This window comes from Mauremys mutica, chromosome 12 (genome assembly GCF_020497125.1).
Source record: "Mauremys mutica isolate MM-2020 ecotype Southern chromosome 12, ASM2049712v1, whole genome shotgun sequence".
NCBI classification, from domain to species: domain Eukaryota; kingdom Metazoa; phylum Chordata; order Testudines; family Geoemydidae; genus Mauremys; species Mauremys mutica.
Genome location: NC_059083.1, coordinates 23,034,219 through 23,057,981, shown reverse-complemented (window position 1 = coordinate 23,057,981; position 23,763 = coordinate 23,034,219). Strand labels below are relative to the sequence as shown.

Here is a 23,763-nt window from a genome sequence, read left to right as displayed (position 1 = left end):
CCCTGCCCGGCTGTTAGTGCCACCCCCTGCCCAGCCCCCATCTCTGCCCCTCCTGCAGCTCCAGGGGTTCTTCTCCCTCCTCCTCGCATCCCTGAGGCTGCAGAGAGGGAGGGGGAGGAGCTTCCAACAGCCATAGAGATGAGGTGCCAGAGGCTGGGAAGATGGGAGTCCTCCAAGGTCATAGAGACTTGGGTCCATGAAGGTAGAGAGGCTGATTTCCGGTTCCCCTCTGCTGCATGTCTCAGGGACACAGGCTGAGCCGGGATCCCGGCCCCACCCAGAGCCAGGGTCGGATTCTCTCCCCAGGGACGGAGCCCAGCGGGAAAGTGAAGATCGGGGCCTCGTCACCAGCATCGATAAATGTCACCTGCCCCCAGTCACAGTCCAGACAAACCCGGATCCTGCTGGGGGCCCGGCTCAGGGGCAGGGGGGTCGCAGGGGAGGTGAGAGCCCAGAACTGACCCCCCCACCACTGCACAGCCCAGACCCTCCCCTCAGGGCTAAGGCTGATCCCTCCCTTCCTCCTCACAGACTCTCTGGCCACCCCCACAGCCCAGACTCCCCGACCCCCCACCTCCACCTCCCAGCAATGTCTCCCCGAGGTGAATCCCTCACAGCCCAGCACACACAGCGCAGTGTCAAATCTCTCAGGGTTGTTGGGCAGTCGCTGACGTGTGTCTCCCCCTCTCACACTTTTCCGATCCTCAGACAGGACGAGGTCGGGATGAGCCGTGTCTGGATCCAGAGTCACATTCACTGGGGAGAGAATCAGAGCGTTAGGGGCAGAGCTCAGCCCTGGGGGAGTCTGGGGCCATTTCTCACGCTCCCCAGCAGCCCCGTTCAGGCTGGGACAGTCCCGGATCCCAGGGAACTACCTCTGTCCTGGACACCTGAGGGTACGTCTAGACTACCTCCCGTATCAGCGGGTAGCGATCGATTGAGACGCGATATATCGATCTCCGAACACGCTCCTGTTGACTCCGGAACTCCACCAGCATGAACGGCGATAGCTGAGTCAACAGGGGGAGCCGCGGACATCGATCCCTCACCGTGAGGACGAGAGGTAAATCGATCTAAGATACTTCGACTTCAGCTATGCTATTCACGTAGATCGACCCCCCACACCCAGTGTAGACCAGCCACTTCATTAGTTTCTCATTTATCACAGAGGCTTCAGCTCCCACATCCCGCTGCTTGTGTTGCCCCATTCCCAGCAGCACAGACACAGCCAGGAAGGCGTCAGAAGTTTTTATTGAGGGAGCAGAAGTGGCAGGTACCAGCTTTAAACCCCAGAGGGAAGCTCCCTCCCCTAATGCAGCCTCCAGTCCCAGGCCAGAGAACAGAGAGGAAGGTGCAGCAATGGGGAACAGCCACTTAAGACCAGAGAGTAGGAGGTGGCACTGGGTGGGGTAGCACCATCTCCAGCCTAGAGAGAAAGGAAGAGTTGCCAGTTTCACAGTCTGCCCACAGGAAAGGCAGGATGTTGGAGAAGAGCGATGGGGAGACCTCCTGCACCGGGGTGAAGCAGAGGGATCTGGCAGGGAGCTCTGTTCGCGTGTGACTTAGTTAAGAGTGTTTCTGTTCATCAGAATGGGCATGAACTCAGCACTAAGGGTGGTGTCAGGACTGTTTTTGTGTCCCCGCCCGCTCCATGGCCCTGACCGAGGCCCTGCCCCCGGCCAGGCTGGGAGACTTGCCCGCTATGGAGAGCCCCTGACACTCCACCTGCCCTGGACATGGGTCCATGGGCCTTTGGCAGCAGTCCCCAGCCCATGTCCCCACTCCCCGGGGTGCACCACCCTGGGCAGGTGGAGGATCCAGGGCTCCCCAGTGCAGTCCCTGGATGGCAGCCTGGTTCTGGCTTCTGGCCTGGCCAGGGCCTCAGGGAAAGAGGAGCAGGGGTGGGGCCATTGAGAGAAGCCAGCACCAGGGAGAGATTGGTGCTGTGGGCAGGGGCTGCACTACACAGAGAGGAGCTGCTCAGCTGCCCTGCCCAAAGCACAGACACTGCCTGCCATGCTCCACCCCTGCCAAGGCTTGCAGTGTGTGGAGGCAACGTGGCCCTCTTCCCCCAAACTATGCCCATGCTGAAAAGTGTCCTGGTCATCCCACCTTTAAAATTGTGTGTGTTGTGTGGGGGAGACATGGGCCCCTGGATCTCCATACCGTTTAATGTGTTATTTTTAGGGCTGTGTGTGTCACGGTCGCTGTCAGTTTGGTTGGTAACTTCAGCTACAATCTCATGAAGACGTTTTCTCTGGAATTTTCTCATAATTTAAAGGCAATCTTCACCTGCAGACTCACCCTGTCTGTGTGCTCCAAATGATTCTCCCCTTTTTCTCTCCAGTTCAGACGGCAGAGTGTCTTGGGGGAGAAAGGAGAAGAGAGGTGAGATTTCTGACTTTCATATTCATAAGAGCATCCCCTCTCTGAAACTGTTTCATAATTATGACAGAGAAACAGACAGAGACTCTGTCATGGTCTCACCCTCACTTGAAACTGGGGGGTTTCAAGTTGAGGACCACCATGTATCTCCCCCCCACCCTAAAATCCTAGGGTAGGTCTCCTTTTTGCTGCCACCACTCGGTCAATTTACGTGGGCCGAGACACCCCTGTTTTCCCCCTCCTCTTTCCAAAGACGTTCCCTGGGGAAACACAGATCAACTCACAGAGGGAGAAACCTCCCCGTCTCCTCCCTCCCCTCTCTGCCCGGAGATAAGCTTGTCTCACCACCGAGAGAGAGTTTCTTAGCTCCCTCCCCCTGTACCCACAGTAGAAGGGATTTAATCAAATCTTTATAGAAAGAATTTATTAAAAGAAAAACAAAAAAAATACATAATCTCTATGAGCCCAAGCTGGACACTCATAGGGTATAACCTTGCTAAGTTCTGGAGAGAATCCTCTCTCCTTCTCAGTACAACAATACAGGCAGAATTAAGAATAATCAATAACAAACACACAGAATTGCAAACATAGGATTATTAGATGAGGACACAAAGTACCTTTCTAATACTCACTATCTTGACTAGAAGAAATTAGTTCAGAAAGATGGAAACTTGCAGAAGACTTGACTAAACATCTGGACCCTTGTAACTCCAAACGGCTAAGAACAATACACACAAGAGCAGAGAGAAAAAGTTCCCTCCTAGGAATTTTAAATTCTCTTCCCTGATTGGTCCTCAGGTCAGGTGTTCACCAGGTACTATGTGTTAACCCTTTACAGGTGTAAACTTAACCCTTAACTAACTATTTATGACAGACGCACAGAGACAAACTCAGGTATTTAATATAAAAAGGTCTGAAATTTTCCCCTCTCAATCAGGCATCTCTCAGCAATGGAGCCAGCATCCTTGCAAACTCACAACTATCCCAGGACACACAATCTGTAAGAGATTTACTTTTCCCTCCTCATCCCCTTCATCCCTTCAGACTCCAGTTGGTTTGTCTCATTCACTTACTGCCTTTTGTCGTAACCTAGACCCAGAGCCTGCAAAGACTTTGGCATAAAAGTAACTTTACCCACTTGGGTCCCTTTGACACTAACGAGATGTTCAGAGTTTGTGAAATTCTGGCTCTAATTGTGAACTGTTGGGTTTGTTTACGCAGCGCCTCTACAGAGAGCAGCACGACGGGACCTCGTCCTCCATAGGCAGAAATGGAAATAATAGTAAAATTATTTTATCAAGGTGGAAATTGAGGTGGGGGAGGATTGGCTCAAAGGAAAAGGAGAGGAGAGGGGGGCCTTTTGTGACTCTGCTGTTCAGTGGCTGCAGGGGCCGGTGTAGACCTTGGCACAGGCTGAGGAAGTTCTGAAGCCAGCCCGAGCTACATCCCTGTGACAATGGCCCCCGTGTGTCTTGCCCAGCCTGCAGTGTCCGAGGCCCAGCTTTACACTGCCCACCTCCCTCTATTCCTCGTCCACCCCCTCCCTCGTCCACCCGCCCTCACCAACCCCACCCCATTCCCAGCCCTCTCAGGAACACGCCTTGTGCCTGCAACTGCTGTGGAGGAGACACCAGAGGCTCCTGTGCTGAAGGGATCCCTGATCATAGGGGAGGGGCTTTCTCCTTCCCTACAACCCATTTGGCCCAAACTAGCTGCAAACGGGACCAGAGCTCAGTGATGGGCTGGATCCACTTTGAGAAATGTGCCCTATGGCTGGTGATGGGGCAGTAGACAGGGAGGGCTCCGAGCTATAGAGAATTCTTTGCCATGTGTCTGGCTGTTGGGTCTTGCCAAAATGCTCGGTATCCAACTGACCATCATGTCTGGGGTGGGGAAGGAATTTCCCCCCAAGTCAGATTGACAGAGAGCTTGGGGATTTTTTTCCTTCCTTCCTCTGCAGCGTGGGGCATGGGTCAGTTGCAGATTTGAACTAGAGTCAATGGTGGATTCTCTGTAATTTGTGTAGCGGGGCACTTACTCCCATCCTGGGATAAAATGAGGTAAAAGGTGAAAAGCAGCTGAGGTCGGCTGACTGGGGAGGCAGCCACAGCTGGGGCCACACCCAATTCGGTCACAACTGGCCCTGATCAAAGGGCTGGGAGCTAGGCAGGCAAGAGTCTCACTGCAGGACTGCTTGGGAGCAGAGCACAAGGTACCTTACACAGAGCAGGGCTGGGGTGAGGCAGGCAGAGCTGGGGAGCTCTGGCCTGGCAAGTCCCCAGGCTGAGGCCTTGTTAAGGGCCAGGGATGGTACTAGAGCTAGAAAGGCAGTAGGTCCAACCCCCTTGCTAATGATGAGTGGACATTGCGGACTGCAGGCTGCCCCAGAGAAAGGGGGCTAGATGACTGGCAGTAACCACTGAGGCAAGGTGGGTATAGAGGGTTGGGATGCCCCTGGGAGAGGAGACCCAGAGTGTGGGGGTAGTGCTGTGGGCAGAACCCCAAGGTAAGGGGCACTGGGGTCCAGGAGGGACATGGAGGGGCTTGAGGCAGGAGAGATACTGGCCAGCAGGGGGCGCTCTGGAGCGGGAAAGCTAATTCCCTGACTGACCAGCAGGAGGCGCCGCACTGCTGAGTGCTCAACCAGTTACACTTGAAGTTTTAAAATCATGATTTAAGGACTTCAGTAACTTGGCCAGAGGTTAGGGGTCAATTGCAGGAGTGGGTGGGTGAGATTCTGTGGCCTGCAGTGTGCAGTTGGTCAGACTGGATGATCATGATGGTCCCTTCTGGCCTTAAAGTCTTTGAGTCATTTCTTAATTTAACAGCATCATGTAAGTGTGAACCAATTGATCAGCACCATTCTCTTCTCAGAGGCTGTAGCGAGTCGGTGTGGCTCCCCTCCTGCCCAGCAGAGGGCGCTCCCTCCCACAAGCCCAGCTGGGCTGAGCCACCACTTCCTGTCCCCGCCCCCCGGAAGTCAAGGGGCGGGACAGGAAGTAGAAAAGGAGGACGCCAAAGCTCAGTCAGGAACCAGCCACCGCCGGGAGCAGATGTGCCGGCAGGGGCTCCAGACTGGGAGCCCTCTAGGACCCGAGGCGGCGATCCAGACTGGCCCCCGCTACCCCGCGCCCGGTACGATGAGGAACCAGCAGAGCTGCCCCGGGATCGGTACCCTGAGGAGCCGCTGAGACTCCCTCGCGCCGGCTACGAAGAGGAGCCGCCGCCGCCGCTTCCGCCCTGCTGTTATCCGGAGGAGCCGCCTGAGCACGCCTGGCCGGACTTCCAGCAGGAGTTGCCGGACCTGCCCCCAAGCCCTGGTCCCGAGGAGCCCATGCAGATGGACTGGCCCGAACTCCCGGCGACCGAGGAGCAGGTACCCACGGAGGGGGAAATGGAGTGTAGCCCGGGGATAGCCGACCCATGTCAGGCTATAGGCACCGAGGTGCCCATGTCAGTGTGTTGCGGTCAGGACCCCACTGACCAGCGGCAGTGTTAGCCGCTAAAAGGGCCCCGGGCTGGGACACAGTGGAGTGGGTGGGCCTGTGTCCCCCCTGCCACCCCACGCACGGGTGGCAGTCTCCCCCTCACCCCAGTGCAGACAGAGAGGCCTGCACTAGTCTGAGTTGTTGTCATCGCTCAGCCCTGCCAGAAGGTCTGAGCCCTGTACCTGTTGCTGCCCCGCCCTGAGCTAGGGCCTGGGCTTTAGACACTGAATTGTTGCTCAGTCCTGCCACCAGGACCTGAGCCCCATTGAACTACTGTTATCCAGCCCCCTGCTCCAGAGGGCCTGGGTTTGTTCTGAGCTATTGTGCTGCCCCGCCCCGGTTAAGGGTCTAGGCTTAGACTGACTGACTGTGTGCCTTCTGTGCAGCCCCTGCCTGAGGGCCTGCACCTGAGAACCTTCCTGAGACTGATTGCTGTTATCCAGCCCCCTGCTCCAGAGGGCCTGGACTTATATTGAACTGTTGTTATCCAGCCCCCTGCTCCAGAGGGCCTGGACTTATATTGAACTGTTGTTATCCAGCCCCCCCTGCTCCAGAGGGCCTGGACTTATATCGAACTGCTGTTATCCGGCCCCTGCTCCAGAGGGCCTGGGCTTGTATTGGATTGCTGTTCAGCCCTCCTGACACAGAGGGCCTGACGGTACTGAGACTGACTGCTGGTCAGCCCCCTGATCCACAGGGCCTGAGCCGTGAGACAGTGCTAACCCTGATTTCTTGCCGCCCCACCAGTTAGAGGGGACAAGGAGCGAGTCGGTGTGGCTCCCCTCCCGCCAGCCGGAGGGTTGAGCCCCGACCAACCGCTTACAGAGGCTCATCCCAATTTCCATTCCTAGATCCCTTCTAGGTACCTTTGAACTTCCCCAGAATCTCCATTAGCACAATCGTTTTCTGGGAGAAATCACTGACTCGCTCTTCCAGTTCAGGAGAAATCTCCTCTGGCTGCTGGAACTTCCCTTTCTCACACCTGGAGGGAAACAATTTCACGTGATTATATTTTACTGTGTGACTCATTATAAGTTCTGGCTAGTGAGTCGCTGCTCTAATGGGCCTGGAGTTAGAATTCCTCGACTTCTCCCAGCCTCAGAACAGGTGCAACACAACCCAGGGCCAAGCAGCCTTCCCTTCAAAGGTCATTAATATTCTTCAACTCTGGCCTCGAGAGACCAGCTCTGGGGACAAAAGGGGAATTGAGTCTCCATGGTCAATTCGCTCCTTGGCCTCCATGCTCTGAGGGACAGGAGGTTCCCAGGTGAAGTGCTGTAGAAATCTGCCTCTAGGTACTAGACTGAGACACCAGCTACCCCTTCCGCAGGTCATTCCACACAGGTCTCCAAACAGCCCTCAGATGGGGAAAGGCTCTTGAAAACTACTGCCCTGGGCTGAATAGAGACCAGTGCCCTGCAGTGACAGGCCCATAATCCATCTCCACAATCCTGAGGCAGCCAGTTCCCCAGGGATGTGACATCTCTAGAAAATACTTGAGGTCAGTCTTTCCCACTGACTGGAGAATTCCAGAGTCTTCTGTACAAGAGTGAGCACCCCAGGATGGAGTTGATCAGAGAGATTTGTATCCAACATGTGATCTCCCCACACATTTTGCTGTAGAGCCCTGGGGAGATGCGGTGCTACCCTCATCATCAAGCTCTTTCCCAGCATTGTGGAGTGCGAGGGAGCCACATACCTGCTCAAGGTGGTTCTGACATCCTAGAGGAGAGAGAGACAAAAGAATTTCAGTCCCCTCTGACACACACACACGGGGGATTCCAGGGAAGGGATTTAGGAAGTATGGGGAAAGACACCCTGCCCTGGCCCCAAGGCCATTGATTCCCTGAGCTAATGGGGCTTTTCCATCTTTCATATCTCTGTGACTCTGCTACGAATAATACTCACTTAGATGTCAGTAATGCATACGCCGAGTTACACTGAGATCTCCGACTGCTGGATTCCAGTGCTTATGATTCAGCAGCCCGCTCCTCCCTCTGTGGGAGTCTAGCATGTTTCTAATGATGAGTGGCGGTTTCCAATAGTCCCTGGGGGTGCTCAACCCCATGCCCCACCTCCACTCCAAACCTTTCCCCAATGCCACACCCCAACCCAACTCTTCCCCCTCCCACTCAACCTCCACACTGTCTCTTCCTCACCTCCTCTTGTGAGCTGCCATAAATATAAAGGAAAGAGTTACATAAAATATCTCCTTGCAGCTGTACTGAATCGCTTTACCTCTAAGGGATTAAGAAGCTCAGATAACCTGGTTGGCTCCTGACCAGAAGGACCGATAAGGAAAGAAGATACTTTCACATCTGGTGGGTTGCAGGAGGTTTTGTTTGGGCTCTGTTTGTTTGTTCCCTCTCCTGATAGAGAGAGAGAGAGACCAAGCAGGTACAACATCTCCTGAAAAGCTACCTGTAATGATCCATCTAAGATTACAAAAATTCTAACTAAGGCAAGGAAATGCATTAGGTTATTTTTTTGTTTTAGTTTGTGAATTTTCCCTATGCTAAGAGATTGTTTTATTCCTGTTTTTGTAACTGTGAAGCTGAGTCCAGAGGGGAGTCCTCTGTGTTTTAAATCTTTTTATTACCCTGTAAAGTTACCTTCCATCCTGATTTTGCAGGTGTGATTCTTGTACTTCTTTCTTTATAATACATTTCTTCTTTAAAGAACCTGATTGATTTTAGTGTCCTAAAGATAAGGGTCTGGTCTGTACTTACATTAAAGGCAATTGGTTGCTATATTATTCTCAAGCCTCCCCAGGAACGGGGGTGAAGGGGTTTGGAGGGTTATTTTGAGGGAATAGGGATTCCAAGTGACCCATCTCTGAATTTTTGTTTAAATCACTTGGTGGTGGCAGCAAGGACAAGCAAAGGAATGTGTGCCTTGGGGAAGTTTTTAACCTAAGCTGATGGAATATAAGATTAGGGGGTCTTTCATGTGGGTCCCCACATCTGTCCCCCAGAGTTCAAAGTGGGGAGGGAATCCTAACCTGAGCACAGTCCCTCCCCGCTCCTCCCCCTCCCTCCCAGCATCTCCTGCACATAGTGGAACAGCTGATTGCAGCAAGCAGATGGTGCTGGAAGAAGGAGGAGGAGTTAATCGGCAGGTCTGACGGTTGGTAGCACTGAGTGGGAGAGCTGGCTGTCCTGAAGCACCCACCTATGTTTCTCAATCAGTCTCACCTGTAGGAATTCACTCGCTGGCTTCTGACACTTCCCCTCCAGCTCACTGATCAGCTCACTCAGACGGGAAATCTGCTCAGAGAGTTTACTGACATTTTCCTTCTGGATCCTCACAATCTCCTCATCCAGCTTCTCCAGCTGGGCCAGCAGGAGTCGCTCTTGTTCCTCCAGGAACTGCTGCAATTGCTGAAATTCAGATACAATCTTCTGCCTCTCGGTTTGTGTTTGTTTCTGTATGAAAACAGGGAAAAGAGCTGGTCAGGGACATGTATGGAGCCCGGAGTCCTTTCATGGAGAGCTGAGTGTGCAGGAGGGTGATTTTCTTTGAAAATCCTCAGATTTCTGACATTTGACGCTACCCTGTGGGTACTAGGCAGGGGATTCTCTCACACCTTCCCCTTTGGCCCCGGTATCCCCCTGAAAGGGAAGTTTCTCTGTCAGTCATGGTCAGCATCTTCTGTTATTTATGGTCTGTGGAAATTCAGACCCAGAGCAGCAGGAGGCAGGACTCAGCACTACACTGACACAGACATCAGGGGAGTTAAAAGAAACAAATGTTTTAAAAATGCACAAAATGTCTAGACCCAGTGGACAGCACTTCACAGAGACATTCAGTTCACTTGGGTGGATTTCTGGGTAAGCCACAAAGGCTACTCATCAATTGAAAGGGAAGCTTAGGGCTTGTATACACATGAATCTAACCCAACAATCCATGGTCATGGAGAAACACACACATAAGCCCATGTTCACCAAGGCCACACAGGAGTTTGCCTCCAAACAGACCTCCCACTACCAGTCCCTGCTGGTTCATAACAACAGGCACCTACCAGATACTCCCGGCTATTCCCCTCTCCAGTCGCTTTCAATCCCAGCAGCTTTTCTCTCTCTTCCCTCAGAGTCTTCAAATGGGCCTGGATTCTTTCCTGAAGAAACAGAAATGATTTGGGAGGTTTCATCTGGATAGTTGAGAGGTGCTTGGAAGTGGGTTTTTTTGCACCTAAAGCCCAAGATGACTGTGGTTCTAATCGCTTTGTGACATCAGGGCCACCAAGGAGATCAAACCTCATTAATAGAGACTGGGAGCGTGTCACATTCAGACTCATTACCAATTCTGGTTCAGTGTTTTTAGTAATTAGAGATTTTAATTATAACCAAGCTTTACTGGTATTTGTGAACTGATTAGTGGTACAGAGCATAACAGGGCACTGGAGTTACATGGGGGTGAATCAATAAACCTGTTTCGTAGTAGGTTTAAAGAACCAAGTGATAGAATTCCTCGAAGCCACCCAGGTTTCACCCTTGAAGCCCTGGGGACTGCACTGGTTGGGCAGAGCTGGTTTAAGCACCAGGGCAAACCCCATGAGACGTCGGGAGGCCATTCGTCTGGTCTGAAGCTGCACAATCCCAGTTTTGTGGAGCACTGTCCCTGTCCGGTAGGGACTCGGCACTGAACGTGGCTTTGTCTGGTGTAAAAGGGAGAGGAGGAGACGGAGGATGCAGGAGGACATCCATGAGCATGGGAGTGGCACCTTCATGCAGAATGATGCAGGCAGGTGGCACACTGAAAAAAGCGGTGGTGGGGCCCACACAGGGTGACTGATACTGGTGAGGACGGGCCCATGCAGGCAGGTGTGGGCATGTCCGATGTTCTGGGGATGTGTCAGTGACCACCCTAATTAGACATGATGCAGATTTGTATAAAGAACGGCTTTGGGTTTGCCCTACTACTGTCCTAAAGCCTTTCCGTGTCAATGCCCCCCTGCCAGATGCCCCACTGTCCCATTCCCTGGTAAAGATCCCGGAAGCAGTGCATTCTGGGAGATTTCAAAAGGCTGCCTGGTGGGACTCATGCAGGGGTTTCAAACTCACATGACCACAAGGGCCACATGAGGACTAGTACATTGGCCTGAGGGCCGCATTACTGACACCTCCTCCTGCCGCCTTCGGCCCTGTACTCATTCCACCCCTTTCCCGAAATCCCCACCCCAACTCCGCCCCCTCCCTGCCCCCAGGTGTGGGGTGAGGCAGGGGCTCAGGGCAGGGAGTTGGGGTGTGGGGTGCAGGAGGGATGAGGGGTGCAGCAGGGGGTCAGGGCAGGAGTTTGGGTGCAGAGTGCGGCAGGGGGGTCAGGGCAGTGAGTTCAGATGCAGGAGGGGTATGGCAGGGGGTCGGGGTGCAGGGTGCAGCAGGGGGCTCAGGGCAGGAGATTCGACTGCAGGAGCAGTTTGGGGGGCGGGCTCTGTCCCAGCGTGCACTGGGGGAAGGGCAGGCTCCCTGCCTGCCTGCCCTGCCCCTGCACCACTCCGGGAAGCGGATGGAACGTGCGGGAGCAGGGGCACGGAGTGTGTGTGTTGCTGTTGCTTCAGGCACTGCCCCCAACATCTCCCATTGGTTGGGAACGGGGAACCTTGGCCAATGGGATCTGCTGGGGGTGGTGCCTAAAGCAAAATCAACACACACACCCCTGCGCCTCTGCTCCCCCAGGTTCCGTACGCTTCCCGGAGCAGCGCCGGGGCAGAGCCGGCCGACAGGAAGGGAACCTGCCCTGCCCCTGGTGCGCGTGGGGCCAGAGCCGGTCTAGATAAATGCTACCGGGAGGCCGCAAGGAGCTCGCGGGCCACAGAAAATAACCTCGCGGGCACGTGTTTGAGACCCTGGACTAATGGAACCACTTTGGCTGGTCCTTGCCCACGTACACAACAGAACAGGTCAGACTGGCACCGGTCAGCTCCAGCCTGGGGTTGGGTGTGATGAAGTGGGATTGGTCTTACTGGGGGCTGGGTACAGATCCTAAGTATCTAGTAGCAAAAGTCCATACAGCAAATGCCTGACGTTCTGTCGCCTAGCAACTGATGGCCGGGCCCGTCCCTGCAAAGGTGCTGGCTAAAGGTGTTGGAGATAAAGGAGTCAGGTGACCTCCTGGCCCGGGAAAGAAGCGGAGGAGAGAGGAGGGGCCGGAGGGGGTTGGGCAGACTGGAGTTGGCTGGGGAAAGAGGGGAAGCAGGGAGAGAGGGCTCTGTTCCCCGAAGGGGGCTGTGAGGCCCCAAGATGGACCTAACCGGGGGGATCCGGTTATCTGTGCCTGCAAGACCTGTGTTGGACTGTGTTCCTGTCGTCTAAATAAACCTTCTGCTTTACTGGCTGGCTGAGAGTCCTGGTGAATCGGCAGGGAGCCCGGGGGTGCAGGGCCTGACTCCCCTACACTCCGTGACAACTGGTGGTAGCGGTGGGATCTACTGCACTCCGTGGACGGCGCTTCCTGGAGTAAGTGACTGGGGAGCAGTCAAACGAAGGGGCGATTAACCCCTGGGAGAGTGTGACCAGAGAGCAGGACTTTGCAGTAACAAGGGTCCCCCGGGGGATCACAGCGAGCGGTCCCAGGGGCGGGGGAGTCTGCAGCTTGACCCTGGCAGAGAGGGGGTGACCTCAAGGACTGGCATACTAGGGGTCCCCCTGGAACCCGTGGGGAGCGGCGAGCACCCCGGCCTGCGAGCGGCCAGCAGGAAGATGTATGTCACGCAGCGCAAGTGTGACCTGGTGGGGCTGTGCCAGCGGAGAGGGCTGCACAGTGGGAAGCTCACCAAGGCCCAGCTAATTGCCCAGCTGGAGAAGGGGGATCGTGTGAATGAACCAATCCCTGTCTCTGAGGGAAGCAGCCCAGCAGTTGCAGCACAGGCACCAGTGTCTGTCCCCGCTGGGAGTGGTCAGCCGGCCGCTGAGGGCTTCCCGAGACCTCCCAACCCTAGGCCTAGGGGGAGGGGGAGGAGGAGCCCAGCTACCGAGGCCACCGTGACCCCCCCGGCCAGCAGGGGATCAGCCCAGTAAAGCTCACCCCCCAGCCGGGGATCGGCCCGGCGACGCTCAGCCTCCGTGGAGCGCAGGCGGCTGGACTTGGAGAGAGAGATAAAACTGAGAGAGCTGGAGGAGCGTAAGGAACAGAGGGAACATGAGGAGAGACAAAGCCAGCGTGAGCTGGAGGAGAAGGAGAACCAGCGTAAATACGAGGAGAGGGAGAAGGAGAAGCAACGCGAACACGAGGAGAGGGAGAAGGAGAGGCAACGTAAACATGAGCTGGACCTGGCCCAGCTGAACAACAGTAAGGCCCCGGCTGCGGTGAGTGAGGGGGGACCCAAGCCTACAAAGAGCTTTGATGAGAGCTTCCTGGCCCAGCGTAAGGAGGGGGAGGACATAGATGTGGGGTTGCATCTTCCCTATGCTGCCTTGGTGGAAAGTTACAGCAGCGTGGTCACAAGAACAGAGGGATGAGATAAAGTTGTTATGAGAAAGTAGGGAACTGCCAGAGCGAGGCAAATGCCAGGTGGCCTAGCTGGGATCAGATAAGTTGCATGGGAAATGGGAAATCAGTAAGCAAAGGGCCATGCGTGTGAAAAGCGTGTGTATCAGACAAAGAACCAATCAGCAGCAATGTGATGTTGGTGTGTCTGACGTTTGCTAATATGGAGAAGTCTATATAATATGATGCATTGTACTTAATAAACGATTCTGCTTGCAATCATATTGGTTGTTGTGCTTTATCCGGCCCGCATGCAATGCAACAAATGGTGACCCCGACGTGATTCGAATCGAATGATGATAGTGTCGGTGACCTGTTCCAGGCGGAGGAGCTGCGGTGGGGAGTGCTGGAGAAGCCCCCGGGCGTCCGAAAAGAGAGGCGCACCTGAGCCCTGAGGAGAGCGGCTATAAGTCGCGGAGGAGAAGGGCGGCTATAAGTCGCGGAGGAAAGCGGCGGCTATAAGTCGCGGAGGAGAAAGGCGGCTATAAGTCGCGGAGAAAAGCGGCGGCTATAAGTCGCGGAGGAAAAGGGCGGCTATAAGCCGCGGCGGAGAAGGGCAGAGCAGCTAATATGGGAACCGCTGCATCAGCGGAAGAAAAAACGGTGCATAAATATTTAAGACGCATCGCGGAATGGCAGGGAGAAAAGCTCCCCTCTGATACGTTATCCCGCCTGCTGCGGTGGGGACAGAGAAGGGAACTTTTTGTTAAGCCGAGTACAATTTTTAATAAAACTGTGTGGGAGCGGCTAGGCTCCAAGCTTTGGAAGTCGGTGGCTCAGGGCGTTAAGGAAGCCTTTTCCCTGAGTCCAGTATGGAATAAGACAAAGAAGATAGTGAAAACTCTTGCGGCCGAGGCAGGAGTGCAGGCGGCCCTTTCTGAGCTTTTCCGCCCAACGCCCGAAATGCCTTCTGTGTTGCCGGTTGGAGCCAGGGAGTTTTTCGGTGGCGAGGACACGGTGATACCTTTGGCTTCCGCCCTGGATGATGTTGCCCCTGTTACGGCTCCACTACCCTCCAATGTGGCCCTCGGCCCCGACATGACTGATCCTGCTACGGTCCCACTACCCCCCGATACGCCCGAACCTATGGAGACAGCTTTGCCGTATGCACCCCCTCCCAAGCCATGCAGTGTCCACGGGACCTGGGGGTGTCACGAATGCGGGGAAACAAAGGAGGCTCGGGTGAAACACGTGTCATCACAGGTATATCCCAATTCGACTACGCTTATTCAGTGTACCCAGTTTAATGCCTTTTATAAGGAAATGGAGCGCCGGGGTCAACAGCTGCAGGCCATTTATAACAGGTTAAATCAAATGCAAGGTCTTCCAGCTGGATCATCGCGGTCGCGTCTTCCCAAAGAGGGGGAGCTGGAGAGGCTCCTCCTGACCGCCCGTCGGGCACAGGACGAGGAGGTGCTCCGTTGGAAGCGAGCCCTGGACGGGAAGACTTTGGAGTGCACGGCGCAGGCAGAGGCTCGTGCTGTGGCCCCGGAGGTCGTTCGGGCCTACAAGCAAGTAAGTTGTTTTGGCAGGAGCCCGGAGAAGATGTCCTACGCTGGCTGGTCTAAGCCTGGGACAATGCCGAGAAAACCGTTATGCTTCTCCGGTAGGAGCTGCAATAGCTGGGTGTTCTGACACAGGATTTACAGTTTAAAAGAAGCCAAGCAGGGAAAGAAAAGGAACAGAATGAGCTAACCGAAGACAGCTCATTCTTTTCTGGCCCCGGTCAAGGACACATTGCTCACAGCTAAGATTAATGAGAGCTGAAAAACCGCCCAAAAAAGCTAATGAGAGCCGCAAAACGCTGCCAGGCACTAACAGAATGTGTTAGCTGTCTTTTCTCACAGGTATGGAAGAGCTGCCCAAAGATCCTAGCAGCCCTACCACTTTTTGCAACCAGGAGACTGACTGCCTGGACCCATGATTTTTACTGCGAAAAGACCCCTTCACATCAGGAGAATTCTGCTACTGATGATAGGCCTAATTTTTTTTTATTAGCTCCATTGTGCTTTTTAATGGCAGGAAAAAAGGACAAGGTGACGTGCTGGCAAACCTCTCCCTTGTCCGCTGCAGCCCCCATTGTGTTATTGGATTTTTTTTTCTCTTCCGAAAGAAGCAAAACCACTACGCAATAATGTCCTGGTAATTTCCCCCGTAAAAACTGTCTCACGACGGTGGTGGAACAGAAGAAAAAACACTCACATCATTGACATTGCCAAAGTCCAGAAATTCCTGACTAAAAGGACATTGAGAACTGACCCTGGTGAAGAAACAAAGAATTGTACACTGGCAGGAAGAAATTTGGGACTCCTGCTGAGAAGTGTGATATTAATTGGATTTTGGGATTTATTCTACAGGCTGCGCCCTGTGTTTTGGATAAAATTTTTAGCATGTATTGCCCTCCCTAATTGGATTGTAAATGATATTACCCCCCCCCCCATTACTAACCCCAGTTTTTTAGAGCTTAATTGTTTTTTGTTCTTAAAGTTTGAGAAAACTCAGCCAAAAGGTTTGTTGAGTATTCTCAAAGGGGGGAGTTGTAGGTTATTAGGCATAAATTTAGGTAATTTGGAAGAATGGCTTTGAATTTATGTGACCCTAAGTACCTTTATGTAAAGTGATTTTGTTAGCCTTATTAGATTTTTGTAAATTTTGTGTTATGTGCTAATTATTGGTAGTTGTAAGATTGCTTTATATTTAATGTAGCCTATATTGAAATAGATAGGCTGAAAGTAGATGTTGTAATTAAAGTTATATGCATGAGAATGTAGCCCCCACGGTGGAAAAGTACAGATAATTGTTTACAGAATACCAGAAGGATGGGGGCTAGTTAAAAGGTACACCCTCCTAGCTAAATTGGTAGTAAAATAAGTTGGTATCCTTGAAAGGAACGGTTTAGCAAGAGGAAATAAGGATCGGGCCCGGGCGGCCAGGCAATAGACGGAGAACTTGATGAGGAAAAAAGGATCGGGCCCAGACGGGCAGGCAATAAATAAAGAGATTAGAAAACTGGTTGGAAACTTTTGAGGGTGTAGTAGAAAGAAAAGGTAATCAAGCACAAGCTTGGGAATTTCAAATATTCAGGGGGATACTTGGAATGGTGATTTAAGTTGAGAAAGGTGGCTGTTGGAGTACAAGCGAGTAATTTAAGGCAGAGTAAAAAGTTAATTTTGTAGTTGCTAGAGGGAATAGCAGCTGAATTTTGTAAAATGCTAAAGAGAACAGTTTTTGGTGTTTTTGAAATGTTTGTATATATATTTAGGCAAAGAAATTAGTTTGCAATTGTTTGGCTATAAATAATTTTGTTGTATTAGCTGAAGAATGTATATAGTGCTATGTAATTGAGATTGTATTAGGTCCTAAGGGCATATAAGTGGTGATGTTGTCCTTCAGTGTTTTAAAATAGAGGTTAAAGTAAGAAATTTTAAGCTGTGAATAGCTTTGAATCCAGAAGCAAGCCAGGAAGCAACTGTATTAATGTAAATGATTTAATTGATGAAGTGATTCCCCTGTTTTGCCTGAAATCAATAGGGTATTTGTATATTTTAAGTAATGATTGATTGCCCAGTAGGGGTAGATTTGTTTTTGTTTTTTAGATATTAAAGGAAATTGATGCTAGCTGCATAGCATTTAATGTACCATGCATTTACTCACAGAGTTAAAATTTATGTTTTGTGTTCTATGTTCTGTTTTGTGGTGTTTGTCTTGTGGCCAGAATTGTTGTTGTGTTATTTTTAATGAAGATTTAAAATGTGGTTACATGGTGTGTTTTCTCTATTCCCCCCCAGTGTCAGTTTGATCACCTGACATATGAGGGATGAATTGGTAACAGAAATTTGTCACAGTTTGGTGAGCAATAGAGTATGGGGGAACCCTGCAGAATTTACACCATCTATCTGTTTTACCCTTGTTATTTTATGTTTGTTTTGTTTGGTGCTGTTGGTGTTATATGTTAAGAATTGCATGGTTATAGGTGAGCCCTATAGAATAAGGAAATACTATTTGGTTCTGATTCTGTTTTGTTTAACCGGTTATTGTTGTTTTTCTGCTCTGTTCATTTGGGCGTTAGGTGTGTGGGCGGAACTGAACTTCTCGTTCGTAATTCCTCGGAGTGGAAGCCATGTGTGCGATGAAGCTCTGAGGTTGTCCTGAGATTTTGCTGTCCCGCCCCCTGTGACGGACAATGTAATAGAAGTGGAAAAATCTGGCTTAAATTGTAGTTTTCTCTGCTTTTTATGTAATTTTGGTGTTTTTCTTTTCCATATGGGAATAATTGTGTTGGGAGTTTTTTTTTTTATTATTATTATTTGCTTGCCCTGTTTTGCATGCCTTTTGCTATGAAGTTTGGAGCAGTTTATTGGATGTCTTTTTAAGAAAAGAGGGGGAGATGTGGGGTTGCATCTTCCCTATGCTGCCTTGGTGGAAAGTTACAGCAGCGTGGTCACAAGAACAGAGGGATGAGATAAAGTTGTTATGAGAAAGTAGGGAACTGCCAGAGCGAGGCAAATGCCAGGTGGCCTAGCTGGGATCAGATAAGTTGCATGGGAAATGGGAAATCAGTAAGCAAAGGGCCATGCGTGTGAAAAGCGTGTGTATCAGACAAAGAACCAATCAGCAGCAATGTGATGTTGGTGTGTCTGATGTTTGCTAATATGGAGAAGTCTATATAATATGGTGCATTGTACTTAATAAATGATTCTGCTTGCAATCATATTGGTTGTTGTGCTTTATCCGGCCCGCATGCAACGCAACACATAGATACCTTCCTGACGGCCTTTGAGAATGCCTGCGAGCTGCACCAGGTTGACCCTGCAGACAGGATCCAGTTTCTCACCCCCTTACTGGACTCCACCGCCGTGGAGTTGTACAGCCGAATGAGAGGGGCGGAGGCGGGGGACTACAACCTGTTCAAAGAGGCCCTGCTCCGCGAGTTTGGGCTGACCCCGGAGATGTACCGGAAGAGGTTCCGGAGTCAACATAAGACCCGGGAGGTCACATACCTACAACTGGTCAACCGGGCGCAGGGATATGCCCGCAAGTGGACGGCTGGGGCCCAAACTAAAGAGGATCTGCTTGAGCTATTCATACTGGAGCACCTGTTTGAGCAGTGCCCGTCGGACCTGAGGCTGTGGTTGATGGACCAGAAGCCGGAGAACCCGCAGCATGCAGGCCAGCTGGCCGACGAATACATGGACAGTCGGGCAAGGGATAATAGGGAGGCGTCTCGAAGGAGCAGGTCTGCCTCAACGCAGAGAGAGAGTCACCATGGGACCTCCCAGAAGGGGCCGAGGGAGGGCCCCCACCAAAGGGAAACATCTGGCGTCGGGTCCAGCCGTCCCACTCAAGGGGACCCACGAGACATGGGCTGCTATCAATGTGGCCAACAAGGCCACATACGGGCCCAGTGCCCCAAGCTCTGGGACAAACTGAGCGGACCAACCCCACACCGGGTCAACTTGGTAGAGACCCAGCCGGATGAGGGGCAGCGTTCGCAGGAAATGGGGGCTGGCCGCGTACCACCTGCGAAGGAGGGAGGGGGGCCCCGGGTCGGCCCCTCCAAGGGGCTGGATGCTCTCCGCCCTGAGTTTTGGGTTTACAGGGTGGGCACAGGGCTGCCCCTCCGGAGCGAGTGCCTTGTCCCCCTGGAGGTAGACGGGAGGGAGGTCACTGGGTATTGGGACACGGACGCAGAGGTGACGCTGGCCCGGCCCGAGGTGGTGGACTCAGATCGGATGGTGCCCAACACCTACCTGACCCTGAGGGGTGTGATCGGGACCCCATTCAAGGTGCCTGTGGTGAGGGTACACCTAAAGTGGGGAGACAAGGAGGGCCCCAAGGACGTGGGGGTGCACCCACATTTGCCCACGGAGGTGTTAATGGGGGGGGATCTCGAGGACTGGCCCAGTAACACCCAGGGTGCCCTGGCCGTGAACCGTAATCAGAGTCGACGCAGGACTCTGCACCCTGACACCGGGGAAGGTACTCTGCCCGAGGCACCGGACCCTGACCCGGTGGGGAGGGAACGCCCAGGGACAGGGCTCAGAGAGGTTGTGGCCTCAGACCCAGCCGGTGAGAGAGAGCAGATCCCTGTCCCTGCCCCTGCGGCTGAGTACCAGGCCGCGGTGCGGGAAGACCCCTCCTTGTGGAGGATAGGGGACCTGGCCAGCCTCGGGGGGGGACAGACCATGGGTCGAGGTGGCCGGAAAAGGTTCCTGTGGGAGAAGGGGTTCCTGTACCGAGAATGGGCTCCCCCAGGGAAGATGGAGTCAGGGGGGATCAGGAGGCAGCTGGTGGTACCCCAGGAGTATCGCCACCAGCTGCTGTGCCAGGCCCATGACATTCCCCCCTCAGGGCACCAGGGAGCCTGGCGTACCCAGCAGAAGCTGCTATGGAGCTTTTACTGGCCTGGGGTCTTTGCCCATGTCCGGCAGCACTGCCGCTCCTGTGACTTCTGCCAGAGGGGGAGGAAGGCCCGGGACAGGGGGAAGATGGCTGTAAGACCCTTGCCCCGCCCGGAGGAGCCTGTCAAAAGGGGGGCCAGGGTCAAAAGGGGGGCTCTGAACCGAGAGAGCCCGAATCACAGCCCCCCAGATTGGAATGTGGGAAGAAGGCCTCAGCCCCGCGTGCACCCCAGGGGTATTGGGGTGGGGAAAGGGCGCGGGTAACATAAGGCTTCCCCCCTGTAACCTGCAAGTGCCCTCGAGTCCCCCCGACCTACAGGGGGACAGGAAACTGGAATGACCTGGGGTAACTCTCCCCCCAGAACGGGGGGGACCCTGGGGCCTCTGTGGGAATGTAGGTGGGTTCAAACTTCCCCAGGTCACTGGCTGGAGTGACCCCGCTCAGTTCGGTCTCGAAGGGGGGAGAGGTGTGACAAATGGGACTGGTCTTACTGGGGGCTGGGTACAGATCCTAAGTATCTAGTAGCAAAAGTCCATACAGCAAATGCCTGACGTTCTGTCGCCTAGCAACTGATGGCCGGGCCCCTCCCTGCAAAGGTTCTGGCTAAAGGTGTTGGAGACAAAGGGGTCAGGTGACCTCCTGGCCCGGGAAAGAAGCGGAGGAGAGAGGAGGGCCGGAGGGGGTTGGGCAGACTGGGGAAAGAGGGGAAGCAGGGAGAGAGGGCTCTGTTCCCCGAGGGGGGCTGTGAGGCCCCAAGATGGACCTAACCGGGGGGATCCGGTTATCTGTGCCTGCAAGACCTGTGTTGGACTGTGTTCCTGTCGTCTAAATAAACCTTCTGCTTTACTGGCTGGCTGAGAGTCCTGGTGAATCGGCAGGGAGCCCGGGGGTACAGGGCCTGACTCCCCTACACTCCGTGACAGTTTTGCTACAACCCAGTGAAATCCCAGTGGTACTTGGCATGGACCTGAGCTGTCTGGAGCCCTTGTGTGTGCAGACTGAAGGTGCTCGGGGTCCCACACAGCGTTTAGCCCAGTGATCTCCTCTAGTGCAGGCCGGCAGCATCTGAGTTAAATCCCTCGTGGAGGGACACAGGAGTTCAGAATCCCAGTGGGAAACCTCCTCTCCCTGGTGGGCCTGGGACCTTTATCAAGGCGTCTCTCCCTCCTAACGGACACAATTCATCACTGGGTGGGGCTGATGCTAAGATGGCAGCATGGCAAAGTGGTTTGGGCCTTGGATAGGGTCTAAGGAGATCTGGGTTCTATGCTAAGCTCTGTCACGGACATGCTGGGTGACTGCAACTTTGCTGCCCCGCTTTGTGCCTCTATTTCCCATCCCACCTTTTGTCTAGATAGACCAGTGGTCACCTACCAGTCAATTGCAATTGACTAGTAGATCCTGGAGATTCTCCCAGTCGATCGCGGTTTCCGGCAGCGCAGGCAGGCTTCCTGCCTGCCCCAGCCGTGCGGAACTCCCAGAAGGGGCCATCATGCCCCCACAGCCTGGGGTGAGGGCAGGGTTTTCTTCATGTGGCTCCTGCCTGCAAGCACCGCCGCCACAGCTCCCATTGGCTGGAAATGGGGAACTGTGGCCAATGGGAGCTGCGGGAGTGGTTCCTGCAGAGAGGGGTAGCGCGCGTAGCCACATTCCCCCCCCCCCCCCAAGGGGCCACAGGGGCACATTGGCGCCTTCAAGGAGTGGCATAGGGTTGGGACAGGCAGGGAGCCTGCGTTAGCCCCGCTGCACTACTGACCATGAGCCACCTGAAGTAAGTCAGGGCTGGTCTACACTACGGGGGGAAATCGATCTAAGATACGCAACTTCAGCTACGTGAATAATGTAGCTGAAGCCGAAGTATCTTAGATCGAATTACCTACCGTCCTCATGGCGCGGGATCGATGTCCGCAGCTCCCCATGTCGACTCCGCTACTGCCGTTCGGGTTGGTGGAGTTCCGGAGTCAACAGGAGTGCTTTCGGGGATCGATATATCGTGTTTAGATGAGATGCGATATATCGATCCCCGAGAAATCGATTGCTACCCGCCGATATGGCGGGTAGTCTGGACGTACCCCCACTGTCGCCCAGCTGGAGCCAGAATCCCATACCCCCTCCTGCACCCTAACCTGCTGCCGCAGCCCTGACCCTCCTCCCAGAGCCAGCACCCCATATCCTTTTCTGCACCCCAACACTGCCCCAGCCTGGAGCCCCCTCCTGCACCCCAATTCCCTGCCCCAGGCTCAGCCCAGAGCCCCCTCCCAGACTGCAAACCCCTCGGCCCCAGCCCAGAGCCCGCACCCCCACCAGAATCCCAACCTCCTGCCACAGACCGGTGAACATGAGTGAGGGTGGGGAGAGCAAGCAATGGAGAGAGGGGGGGTATGGAGTGAGCGGTGCTTCGGGGGCGGGGTGTAGATTCTGCTTTCAAGATTTGATATTTTGCCTCTGTTGCCACATTGTCAGATCATTAATTTTGTTATAGCATCTCCCCACACAATGAAGACTTTACAGAGCTGAATGATGGGTCACACCCGTGACAGGGAACTCTCAGTGAAATTAATTAAAACCCCAAAGTTAACCCATTAAATCTGAGAGCAATTCGGTACCTTGTACTCCTGGGCAACCTCCTCTATGGGAACCACTGTGTGAGCGCGGTGAGCCCAGGATCTGTCACACACCACACAGATGGGGGTTTGATCCTCTTCACAGAGCAGTTTCAGAGCCTCCTGGTGTCTCTCACACTCCCCTTCCCCTCCTGCTCCCTTTGCTGTCTGTAAACTCAACTGCTTGACGAGTTCTACGACATTTGCCAGCTGCCTGCTGGGCCTGAGGTTTCTCTGTTGCACAGTTTCTCTGCACTGAGGGCAGGAGGCGGCTGTATCGGATCCCTCCCAGCACTGGCTGATGCAGGCTCGGCAGAAATTGTGCCCACACTCCAGACTGACAGGTTCTGTGAAATACTCCAGACAGACGGGACATGTCGCTTCCTCCTGGAGCCTTTCCACGGGGTTCTCTGCAGCCATGGCTCCCTCTGGGCAGTGGATCAGGGTTAGTTTCAATTTCCTGAATTCACACTATGCCCCACCTGCAGCAGCAAGGGGGTGGTTCCTTGCCAGAAAATGACTCATGCTGTTTGTAGAGCAGGAAGGATGTGGGGACAGACTGAGGAGGCCTGGGGCAGTCTGGGAAGCCACCATCAGGGACAAGGAGAAGGAATTCAGCTGTGGTGGGGGAGCCGTGCTGGGCAGAGACGCTGCTGCGGATGCAGCTAGTTACCCGGGTCCAGCGTTGCAGCAGTTTAACAACGTGCTTAATAGAGACGTTGCAGCTCAGCGCAGGGAAGTGCTGATCTTTCGCTGGTCTCCGTGAGGCTTGAGATTTGCAGACATCATTCAAACACCTTTCTCCTGCTGCTCCCTCAGGTACCTGGGTCTTCACTCAGCATTGCAGAGCAAAGCAGATTCAGTGCTTTGGTACAGGGTTACAAGAAGGAAAAAGACTGGAATGGTGCATATCGTACCTGTCATTTCTCTCCCCGGGCCCTGGGGATGTACCGTGTGCAGCTGGTTACTGAGAGACATTCAGTTAGACAGCTATGGTGATATTTTTGTGCTCTGCCCCTTTCTCAGTAAACTGAGGCTTTTCAGGATCAGGACACTGACTCATTCGCTTTCTGGGTCTACTTGCTCAGCGTCTGCTCAGAGCTCAGCATCATGTGGCCCTCGTCTTCCATAGACTGTAATGCGAAGAGACACAGAGGCATTGTAGAGATGGGGAAACTGAGGCAGAGAGAGGGGTGGTTCAATAGGCTCCCTACTCAGTAACTGCAAGGGCCAGTGCAGACCTTAGCAGCCGCCAGGCAAGTCCTGAGCTCCAGCCAGAGGAGCTGCATCACAGCTTTAATGGTCCTAAGGAGCTTTGCCAAGGTGCAGGATATAAGAGAAGCAGCTTCATCCTGGCCACACCCCTCTAGTCCTTTCCACCCCTCCCTCCTCCAGCC

The 23,763-nt window shown here is 53.6% G+C and overlaps 1 protein-coding gene across 1 annotated transcript; it reads right to left on the bottom strand.

The window, feature by feature from the left end:
• Positions 1 to 22,833, bottom strand: LOC123344944 (zinc finger protein RFP-like). Its single transcript, XM_044981451.1, has 7 exons — positions 22,370 to 22,833; positions 9,895 to 9,990; positions 9,068 to 9,298; positions 7,573 to 7,595; positions 6,740 to 6,855; positions 2,305 to 2,364; positions 1 to 756 (listed from the first exon to the last, which is right to left on the bottom strand). The coding sequence occupies exons 1-7, from the start codon at positions 22,784 to 22,786 to the stop codon at positions 242 to 244; spliced, it is 1,458 nt and encodes a 485-aa protein (XP_044837386.1). The 5' UTR covers positions 22,787 to 22,833; the 3' UTR covers positions 1 to 241.
• Positions 22,834 to 23,763: the final 930 nt, after the last annotated feature.

Coding starts and splice junctions, on each gene's coding strand:
- LOC123344944 (XM_044981451.1), bottom strand. CDS start 22,786: ATGGCTGCAGAGAACCCCGTGGAAAGGCTCCAGGAGGAAGCGACATGT. Junction 9,299..9,894: donor GGAATAGCCGGGAGTATCTG/GTAGGTGCCTGT, acceptor GTTTTCATACAG/AAACAAACACAAACCGAGAG. Junction 7,596..9,067: donor CAGCGAGTGAATTCCTACAG/GTGAGACTGATT, acceptor TCTCTCCTCTAG/GATGTCAGAACCACCTTGAG.